Source organism: Pteropus vampyrus, unplaced genomic scaffold (genome assembly GCF_000151845.1).
Source record: "Pteropus vampyrus isolate Shadow unplaced genomic scaffold, Pvam_2.0 Scaffold33, whole genome shotgun sequence".
Lineage (NCBI taxonomy): Eukaryota > Metazoa > Chordata > Mammalia > Chiroptera > Pteropodidae > Pteropus > Pteropus vampyrus.
In genome coordinates, this window is record NW_011888814.1 from 8,550,759 (window position 1) to 8,561,048 (window position 10,290).

Genomic DNA, 10,290 nt, shown 5'->3' on the forward strand with positions numbered 1-10,290 from the left:
CCAGCTGGATCTCGCTTCCATTACGCCCCTTGCCTGATTCCTGAATTTGTTAAACCCATGTTACGTAGTGTAAAAGGTGCATCAGCGATGGTCCCTTCTTCCATTTGACCACAAGAGGTGGCCCCACCTCACCCCAGTAGCCTCCTCTGAGGCTGACCCCACCCCTGCTGTCCACAGTCTGAGAGGGCCCTTGCCCAGGACCCTTTGACCACTTCACCTTGAACTCTGAGCTTTCTGGTTCCCCAAAGCTACTGCTGGAGGTGGGGTTCAGCTCTGGTAGGCAACCTGAGGGAGAAAGATTGATGTTGGGAGCCCTCTGCTCATGTCTCAGCTCCTCACATTCATTCTACCTGAACTGGAACCAAGAAGCCTAGGGAGTCCCTGGCACATAGCCAGGGCGAGGGGTGGGGGTGGGGGAGCGGTGAGTTGCCTGAGAACTGGTGTTTGAACTTCAGTTCATGATCTACCTTTATTTACAAAGCCTACTAAGTGCCTGCTTGCCAGGTTTGTCTGCCAACAGCCAACCCCATCTTCCTTATCCTTCCATCCAAGGCAGACCACCTCACGGGAACTGGCATACCCTCTCCCTCCACCTGGAGCAGGAAGGGCCTCATAAAAACACCCCCACTTTGTCCTGGTGTGCCCATCCGGGCCCATAAGGAAACCTATGTGCACCTTACTTTATTATTATTAAGCAAAAGCCAAAAAAAAAAAAAATCCTCTTTAGCTCTTTCTTGGTTTCTGACAGCACCATCAAATGAAATTCAAGAAGTGAAATTTTAGGCCAGGGCCAGGCCTCAAAACTGCAAGTCTTCATAATTAACCAAAGAAATCTAAAAAAAGAGATGAAATGTCGCTGCTCCCTTGCAGCTGTGGAGGAGGGAGAGTCACTCAGCATCTATAAAACTCGTTGAAATAACTTGATTTCATAAGGTCTTAAATTAAGAACTTTCAGAAGAACATTCTATGTTTATGCAATATGGATATGTGAATATTCATAACTAACAAAATGAGTATGTTCTGTGAAAATAAATCTGTCTTTTGAGGAGTTTCTGAACAAAGGGGTCTGATAAGATTCCTGAGCCTTTAGAAATTATTGCCGTGAACTGTGAACATAACCCCTAGCCTCCTTCGTCTGTAATTCTCGTCTTTTGTCTTACTGATCACTTATGTCTCTGGTAATAATGTTGTAATTGATCTATCTGTATTTCAAAGAGAATATACTTGTAAAAATTTCTCTTCCAATCAGAAAATAATCATTGGCACTTTCCTCCTCTCTCAGATGCATGATGGAACCAATAAAAGCTTATGACCTTGCTGGGTTTATGGTTTAACAAATCCTTCGAGAGTCTGTTTCATTTAAATTACACTTCCAAGGCTCACAGCATCTATCCCACTGGATTCTAATCATTTGTTTATTGTCACACTCTTTCACTAGGCTGCGGTCTCCTCAAGGATGAGGACCCAGTGACCGGGCCAAGACTCTCTTGTGCTCTGTGTATCCCCAGTGCCTGGCATAAGGGTGGCCAATAGGCAGCCGAGAGCTGCTGTTCCATTCCCTCCTCCTCTGGTCAGCCACGGACGGTCATTTCCAGCCTCTCAGCCTGGCTTCAGAATCTTCCTGGACACAGTGCCTGAGACAGCGGCTACCAATCAGGGAAAAGGCATATAAAATAAAACCTACCTGTAGCCCCTGGGCACCCCAGCACCCGATAAAAACGTATGAGACGAAGAATGAGTGAGGACTGAACTGGAATCCTGAGACTCGGGGTGAGGACTTCCCAATCTAGTCTGGCCACCCCGGCCCAGGGACTCCTGCTGTCCTGGCTGCAGATTCCTCCTGTCGACATACCAGGTGTGGGCTCTGCAGGCATGCCAGCGTTCTCCCACCTTCGGCCTCCGTCACTCCTGGCTTCGCTCGGGTCTGGGACTGACGATGGGTCCGCCGCCTGCCCCCTGCAGGAGTGCAAAGGCTGCCTCGGATGCACCTCTTGCATCTGGGCTCTGGAAGTGGGAGCAGTCCTCACTGCCAGCAGGCTGCTGAGCCTTCCCACCCAACACTCAGACTCAGTCCAGGGCAGCCTGCTCCAGCCCCTGCACCCACCACTGGATCCTGGGGGGTGCCCTTTCCAGGGGTTGTGGGGCAGCCATATGGGTGCAAATGAGTAAGAGCCCCGGAGGAGCCTGGGGTGTGAGAAGGTGTTGGCCAGGGCTGTGGAAGGAGACCAGAAAGGGGGCCAGCGTTTGGTTGCTTTGTGAGGCAACACAGAGTAGACAGAGTTCCCTGGGGGAAAAACTCACCCATCTGGGAGCTGATGGTTCTGGCTCAGGCAGTCCCCAGCCTGGGGTGATGGGCACAGCCTGGAACTCTGGAAGGGTTAGGGGTCTGGCCTAGTCCTGAGGGCAGCAACTCCCAGTGTGGTAGGCAGCCTCTAAGACGGCCCTCAGGGACCCCTGGTCCTGGCATCCGTGCCCTTGGGTGATGCCTTCCCCTTCCCCTCTAGGTGAGGAAGCTTGGAAAGGGGTCTCTCCTGCCCAGCCAAGCCTTCAGATGAGCCTGCAGTCCTGGCCGACGGTGTTGGCTGGACATTTCCTTAACGGTCATCACGTGACACGCCCTCCTGCTACAGCTGAGGATGCCTCAGTCCAGAGAGGGCTGCCAACCTGCCCAAGGTGCCTCGGCAGTTGGTGGCTGGGCTGGGACTGGAGGCACAGGTCAGGCCAGTCACTAGCCCTGGAGGGAGAAGCCTGTGGCCGGGGCTGCTCAGCGTCTCATCTCAGGGGCACTTAGCACATCAGCACCTCTGCCCTCGGGGGGCTCTGCCAGGCCTGCTTTCCTCCCCCGCTGCAGCCATGTCTAAAGACTTCTAGGTATCACCACAGTGGATCTGACCAAGATAATAGTTAACTGTGGGATGGTAACAGCCTGCAGAGAAGGAGCAGGTCCTGTGCTTCAGGCACAATGCTCAAGCTTTATGTGGATGAGTTCTCAGGTCTTCCCAGCAGCCCTCTGAGAAAGTTGTGTTAACTTCCCCAGTTTGTAGCTTGAAGAAATAGAGGCTCCCAGTCCATGCAGAGCATCGGAATCGAGATCTGAAACAGATCCGCCTGTCTCCAGAGCCCACACTCTTTCCACTTCCTGCACCACTATGATTACTCTGACGTCACATGGAACCCCCTGCCTCAGCCAAGCCCCCGCTCACCCCCTTCATCAGCTGCTCAGAGCCCCCACTTGTCCTACCACGGGGCTCATTGCGCTGTCCCCATGCACACCAGATCTGGTCCCTCGGACAGCAGAACTGGGCCCAGGGAGGCCAGAAGAGGTCCAGCCCTGCCCCAGTCAGCAGCTCCAAGTCCCACAGGAGCTGAAAAAAGATGGGGTGCCAGGATGTGAGCGTGTACCCACCCTGCCCTCTGCTACACCCCCAGCCGGCCCCTACCTGCTCCTGGGCCCGCCGGCTCCGTTCCATCTCCAGGAGGACAGTGAGCAACTCCAGACCTGAGGGACAGGCCCGGCCATCTTGCACCTGAGGAGGCAGGGTGGACTCAGGCCCCACGGAGAGCCTGCCCCCTTGAAGACAGTGGCCTGCCTGCCTCACCTGTCGCAGTGCAGCCTGGAGCTGGCCCAGGCCTGCAGGGCACCGGAAGAGGTGCTGGTACAGAGCCAAGGCCTGTTTGGGGCTACAAGGGAGCCATCGGCCCCCAGGTGCGCCTGTCTGTGCCATGGAGTGGGGAGCTGGAACAGGTGTCCCCTCCCTGCTCTCCCCGCACCACTGGAGACTGGAGAGAGGAGGACTAGGAGCTGAGCACAGGAGCAAGGAGGAGACAAAGCTCCTGAGCTCAATAATGCAGGACCCTGACATCTGAGCCAGGGCCTGGACCCCAGCCAAGTTTTATAGAGACTCTGGCCTGACTCCGAAAAGAATTTCTTGGCCATGGGGTGGCAGTGTAGGAGTGTAGGGTTAGGAGTGTGATCCAGCCAGAGAGGTGTGTGCATGTTTGTCTGCAGTTCCGAATGAGTATCGGTTTTACATCTACATATGTATACACACATACGAAGATGCATTATATGGGCATATAATATGCCCAGTGTGGGCAGCAGCCTCCAGGAGCTGACTAGGGCACGAATGCTCCGTATATGTGACCTTCCTCACAGCAACTCTGTGAAGTAGGTGCTATCATTCTCATCCTCATTTTACAGATCAGAAAGCTGGGCCTCAGAGAGAAAGCTGCCTTAACTAACGTGAGGCACCGTCTCCCTCATCTGGAGATGAATGGCTGTGACAAACAGGCCCTGGCAAAATGGTCTCTGAGTGCGAGCCATAACAGGCAGGACAATGGCAAGTGCTCCCTAATGCTGGCTCCAAGCTGCCCACATGCAGGGCGCTATTCGTGGGTCACTCTGCTTATTCCTTGCAATACCCAAGATACATTCAATGAGGACAGTCTGTATAAATCCTAACTAGAGGAGGGAATGAAAACATGAGATGGTCTCTGATCTTCGCAGCCTCGCCTGCCTGCGGCTCAGTGAGAGAAGGGAGCCAGCTCCCCTCTCTGGTCCCCAGAGAGCAGCCTCAGCAGAAGCGGGCAGAGCAAGCAGGCAGATGATCTCAGTTCAGCCCAACACTCTCCCTTTACTCCTGTTGAAATATTAGGGACCCAGCAATGAGAATACGGTCCCCCTTGATCTTTTAGCCTAGGTCTCTAACACACCAAGGTTGCACAGCTGGTAGGTGGCAAAAAGAACTCAAATTAGAGTTCTTTTTAAAAAGAGAGCTTTCTTTTCAAATAAATAGTTTTTCTATTTCAAACCCATGTTCTTTCCCCTACAAGGATTTCTTCGAAAGTTGCATGTGTGTCCCCTGCCCACATACCCATCAGGGGTAGGTGTGGCTGTGAATGCAAGCAGCTGTGCACACGTGCCGTACGTGTTTATCTGGGTTTCTGGGGTGTGTGTGTACACATGCACATGTGTCCATATTTCATCAAGGTCCTGGTCCCCACCCCAGGCATGGGGTCCCTGTGTCACTAGCTCTCAGAGTCGCCATAGAGGCCACCGAGTACTTGGTATACCCCAAACCAAGAAGAAAAAGTATGTCCTGTAGGAACTGAGCCTCGTCTTCCATGCACCTCAGCCCCTGCAGGATTCCACCTGGATCCACAGCGGGTCCCATATGAGGGCCAAGGGCCATGCCGGCTATATGTTTACACAGGGCTGGGACCAGGACACCCGGGTCCTGCTTCTGCCTACTGCAGGGCAGCATCAGGGTGTGGCAGGTGGGGGCAGTGCAGAATGCAGGCACAAGGAGTGAGCAAGGTCTAGGGCTGAATCCCCACAGCTGCTACCGCTTTGACTCTGGGGACATTGACCTCTAGTCTCCATGTTCCAGCAGCTCATGTCACCACCCTAGTAGGAAGCACACACACACAGTGGCCTCAGGGCAGGCCCCAAGTTTACTGCTTCTGACTCAACACAGCCGGGGTCTTTGTGAGACGCAGGCCCAGGCTCTCAGTGCCCAGGAGCTGTGGTGAGGTTGGAAGCTGCTCTCCAAGGGGATGATGAGTCCTGGTCGGTGCCGTCCTGGATCAGGATGCCCCCTGGGGCTCCCGCCTGGGGCTGGGCACAGTGCTGGGTGGCTGGGTTCCAGTGAGTAGGACTGGGGGGCAGGCCTCAGGTGGGATGCAGTGGGCTTCATGCTCTACCAGGCCTGCGGGGCACTGGCAGCCAGGAACGCAGGGCCTCACACAGTGGGCCGCCAGCTCTCCCAGAGGGACGTGCTGGTTGAAGCAGGTACGTGGACAGGGCGGGCCACATTCATCGAATACGAAGCCACGGTCCAGGGGACAGCCCACCACTGCAGGTGCAGTAGAAGACAAGGTCACAGTGTTTCAGTTGCTCTGCTCACCCCTTGTGGCCCTCCCCGTACCTCCCCTGTCCAGGCCTGAGCCCTCTGTACCCACCCCTCCCTGTCCCACACTGGGCATTGCCCCCTCACCACAGAGTGTGGGGCCCCGCCAGGCAGGCGTCACCCCTGCCTGGCGACAGTGGCTGGCATAGGCTTCTAGAGCATCACAGAGGCAGGCATCGGCTGAGGAGCCAGGGCCACAGGCACACAGGTCATACACGCAGGCAGCAAAGAAGGGCTCTGGTGGCACCACAACGTGGCAGCGACTGAACGGGGAGGACTTCAGTACTCCACACCGGGCATTGGCGTCACGCCTGGCACGGTAACCTGCCGTCCGGCACGGATCCACCTCATGGCCTTTGGAACAGGGCCGACCAGGTCCTGGCCCCTCTGGGACCTAGGTGAGGAAAGTAGCTCTGGTGTGACAGCGTCTACTAGCAGCTAAAATTTGTGTGCTGTCCTTCAAAGCAATTTCTACCCAACGTTTTGTTTTAGCCTCAAAAACCTCCTTACAAGAACAGCAAGGGAAGCATCAGCCACTTTTCCTTTGTCCCCATTTTGGGGACAAAAACGAAGACCCAGAGCAGGCAAGTAATTTGTTCAGGGTCACACAGCTCGTGAGTAGCAAAGCAGGGGTTGGGGAATCAGATGATGAGACTTTTTCAGCCATCCTGCCTCCCCTAGCTCCATGGCAGGCAAGAAGCCCCCAGACCACCCTGAAAACCAAAAGGCCTGTCTCGTGTCTACCCTCCTACTCCCGTTTCCATACCGGAGGGCTGCTCTGAGGCTCATGCTCAACTGTGCGCTCTCCAACCTCCCATTCGGGATCCTGTACCACTCACCTGCCAGCTATTCCCAAATGCAGCCTCAGTGGGCAGGAGCAGCCCCTCGGGGCCCTGCAGATCATCCTGGGCGAAGCCATTGAAGTTCCCACAAAGCCCACAAATCTGGCCCCGGTAGGAACCTGGCACGTTCACCTCCACCTGGGACTGCCCATCCCACAGCACCTGCGCAGAGAGGCTGGGACTGGGGAGTGGGGAAAAATAGGGACCCCAGGAAGCCCACGGTCCATCCAGGCCGCATTCTCTGTGTCTGCCCACCCCCTGGTGTCGGCGAGGAGAATGGGCGGATGGAAGCCAGGCTGCCCTGACCAAGGCCAAGTCTGCACATGCTCTGGGAGCTGGGAAGAGCCACCCACAAGCCCCAGGAAGGCACCTTCTCCTGAGATTCACTATCTCGTGGGCATTCGGGCCTTACAGAGGACAAAGCACAATTAGAGTCTGGATTGTAAGTGTAGACAAGTCTTATTTTTACTTTTTTTTTCACCTATAGCACCCAGTCTTCCTAGGTGGTCTCCCCATCCAAGTACTAACCAGGCCCGACCCTGCTTAGCTTCCGAGATCAGACGGGATCCGGCGTGTTCTGGGCGGCATGGACGTAGACGACAAATCTTATTTTATGAATTTACAAATTATGCTTTTTGCTGGGGGCAGGGAAGTGAATTACTTTGACATGGAAGGAACCCTGAACCGCCTAGGAGACCTTAGTTGACATTCCCCTCCCTATTAACCCTTCCCCCATTTACCAATGAGGAAATTGAGGCCCAGAGAGGACTGGTACTGGCGTAAGAGCCCCAGTGTGTTGGTGGCTGAGTCAAGGTTAGAAACCAGGCTCAGAACTCCTTTCAGTGCACCTGGAGGTCTCTGACCCTGATTCCTCTCCTCCCCTCAGAATCTAGCAGAACTCTCTCACCTCTCTGGCTTCGTTTGGCCCGGGACATAGCTCATATTCTTACTTTCTCTACAGATAACAGAAGCCTGAGCAGGCCCAAGGCTCCCCAGCCACACTCGCCCTGGCCGCACCTGGAGCCCCGGCTGGGCGTGCAGGATCACAGTGCGTCCCCGCAGCTCCACGTACAGCAGCCGCTCCTTCAGGAAGGGCAAGGTCTCGGGGCGTCCATCCACCTGGAGGAGAAGGGAGGCGGGAGGGGCGATCTCAGGAAAGACGAGTGGACAGCGTGAGACCCACCTTTCTCCGGGTCCTCAGCTCTGCTCACCGTGACCTTCCCGCCCTGCAGTAGCTGCACAACCATGTCTCCCAGAAGCACTGTCACCTCCTGTGTCCAGGCCACGCCGCTTCGGCCTCGGTCATCGTTGGTCACGTGCACGCTGTGGTGTGAGAGGCCCGGGTTCAGTGGTCAGCAAGGACGGGTGTAGGGGGTTAGGGAGGCGGCAGAGGGAGCTGTGCACCTGAAGTCCCCTCCACGGCAGTCCTTGGCCAGCACGTAGCTGCAGCTTCCTTGGAAGTGCAGCAGGCGGCCGTCGAAAGTGCGGTAATGAGGGTCTCCGAAGGCCATGCAGGAAGCGGGCCGGGGCAGGCAGTGGGGACAGCAGCTGCCGGGATTCAGGGCGGGGGCCTTGTCCTGGCCTCAGCCCCAGACGCGGTCAGACACGCCGCCCTCCGGGCGGAGCCCCACCCAGAGCCTTCCTGAGGACCGAGGAGCGCTCGTGCTCCTGGATTCACTGGAGGCGGACTCAGGGCACCACCTCGTGGCCACTCCAGGAACTGCAGGCCCCCGGGCCCCCCGCCGCCCGCTCCCGGCTCCCGCTTCCCGCTCCGCGGCTACTACCGCGGCCCAAGCCCATCCTCCTCCCGCCCTCTCAGTTGCACCAGGATGGCGGCGCTATATGCCCACTAACCCCACCGCCCTAGACCGCGGCACTCACGGGGCCACAGGAGATCGGCGGGCAGCGCTGGCTCTGGCAGCGCACAGTGCCAGCCACACAAGAGCAGCTGGTACAGGCGTCCACGACCCAGCCCTCCCCGGAGGCCACTTCTCGGCCCTGATGCGAGCACGTCTGGGCAGGAGCTGAAGGGACATTGCAGGGAAGGGGAGAGGATCAGCCGCCAGTCCCTCATACTGAGTCTCGCCCCTCCTCCCCCACATCGTCCTGACGCGCACCTTGGCATTGCTCGCAGCATCTGCCAGCCTCCAGCACCTTCGCCCAGCCGTGAGGGCAGGAGAGGGCCTGGCACTCCTCAAGGTGGCACTCCACTTGGCCCCACTGAGGACAGACGTCTTTGCTCTAGGGACTTCCAGCAGGGCTTGGGGTCTCTGGTCTCACACTTCTGGGGACCATCTGACTCAAGGTCTGAGGCAGCAGCCCCTTTTCTCTCTGCTCCTGCCCCACAAGGACACCCACTTCCTGACGAAGCGGGGGATAAAGTCCAACCCTCAGCTCTGCCCTAGCGCGGGGTACCTCTGCCCTTCTCGCCCAGCGCGGGCGCCCTTCTCTAATTACCCTAAAGACTCCATATTTGCTGGACCAGTGTCCTGAGGCTCCCCGCTTATCCACCTATAAGGTCCTCCACCAACCCCCACACTCCCACCCGCAGCTCACATGGCAGGTACAAGTAATGCAGGCGTTGCTGGGGTGGCGCCAGCTCTCTCCATCCGCTACTCTCCGGCCCTCGGCCTCCACCACACATTCTGATGGGAAGAGATGGGGCTGGGAGAGCATGGTCCTTCCAGCTGCATCCCACCTCCCTGGAGGTCACCCTGAAGGCCCACAGCAGCAGGTGCCCTCCTCATTCAATCAGCACCCTGATGATGTTAATTTCTTCAACCAGCATATAGATGGCCTACTGGATGGCAGGGCTTGAGACTCTAAAGGGCTTTGGAAGCCCGAAGAGCCAGAGGCTGGAACCTTCCTCTAGCCTGCTGCCAGCTCAGTAGTCCCCGTTAATCCCAGCTGACAAGCCTCAGCCAGGCCCTGAAAATCCAGGCTTCATTCCCTGCCTCCCTCTGCCTCGTGGATCTCTCCTCTACCCCAATGAATAGCCCTCCATTTCTACAAAAGAACAAAGCCTGCATTTAGAGTGCAGACCCTGGACTGCCTACTTGGCCCATGGATGCCACCCTTCTTGTCTCCTTCCTGGGCTCATGCTCTGAGGGTCCAGGCCAAGGCTGGGCACTTACCCTGACACACAGGGCAGCAGCTTCCAGGAAGGGAATGGCGCTCTGATGGGGGACAGCTGAGCTCAGGACAGGCACGGTGAGTGCAGAGCCAGGTCAGGTCCTGTGGAAGGGCATGTGAACACCATAGGTAGAGAACAGAAGGGAGGGTACAGAGCCTCGGCAGAATGTGACATTCAGGACAAGCAGGCAAATGTCAGAGTGAGTGGGAAGCCCAGACCTGCTGCAGGAGTGGAGTCAGCCACAGACCACAGAGGAGGAAGAAGAGGGGACTTCGGGAGTCCCCAAGGCAGGAGGGCTCACCTGGCACTGGCAGGAGTAGCAGGGGTCTGGCGGGGCCAGCTCAGACCCCAGCAGGTCCTCCGTGCAGTTACTCAGGGCCTCTGTGGAGGCGAGAATGCGATGTGG

The 10,290-nt window shown here is 56.8% G+C and overlaps 1 protein-coding gene and 1 pseudogene across 7 annotated transcripts in view; both read right to left on the bottom strand.

The window, feature by feature from the left end:
• Positions 1–5,435: 5,435 nt before the first annotated feature.
• The window catches only part of KCP (kielin/chordin-like protein), a 26,636-nt gene continuing 21,781 nt past the window's right edge, over positions 5,436–10,290 (bottom strand). For 3 of the 7 annotated variants that reach the window (XM_023528917.1, XM_023528915.1, XM_023528920.1), the window contains 11 exons: positions 10,186–10,265; positions 9,886–9,985; positions 9,308–9,396; positions 8,869–8,971; positions 8,638–8,775; positions 8,156–8,333; positions 7,963–8,074; positions 7,769–7,870; positions 6,749–6,913; positions 5,997–6,303; positions 5,436–5,855 (listed from right to left, as the gene is read on the bottom strand). In XM_023528917.1, the coding sequence (XP_023384685.1) occupies positions 5,587–5,855; positions 5,997–6,303; positions 6,749–6,913; positions 7,769–7,870; positions 7,963–8,074; positions 8,156–8,333; positions 8,638–8,775; positions 8,869–8,971; positions 9,308–9,396; positions 9,886–9,985; positions 10,186–10,265 (1,643 nt within the window). In that variant the 3' untranslated portion in view covers positions 5,436–5,586. Of the gene's footprint in view, positions 5,856–5,996; positions 6,304–6,748; positions 6,914–6,993; positions 7,159–7,658; positions 7,871–7,962; positions 8,075–8,155; positions 8,334–8,632; positions 8,776–8,868; positions 8,972–9,307; positions 9,397–9,885; positions 9,986–10,185; positions 10,266–10,290 lie in introns of those variants that run through there. The other 4 variants (XM_023528918.1, XM_023528916.1, XM_023528919.1 and 1 more) reach the window with 4 other exon arrangements.
• On the bottom strand, positions 7,230–7,349 carry LOC111738041 (annotated as a pseudogene).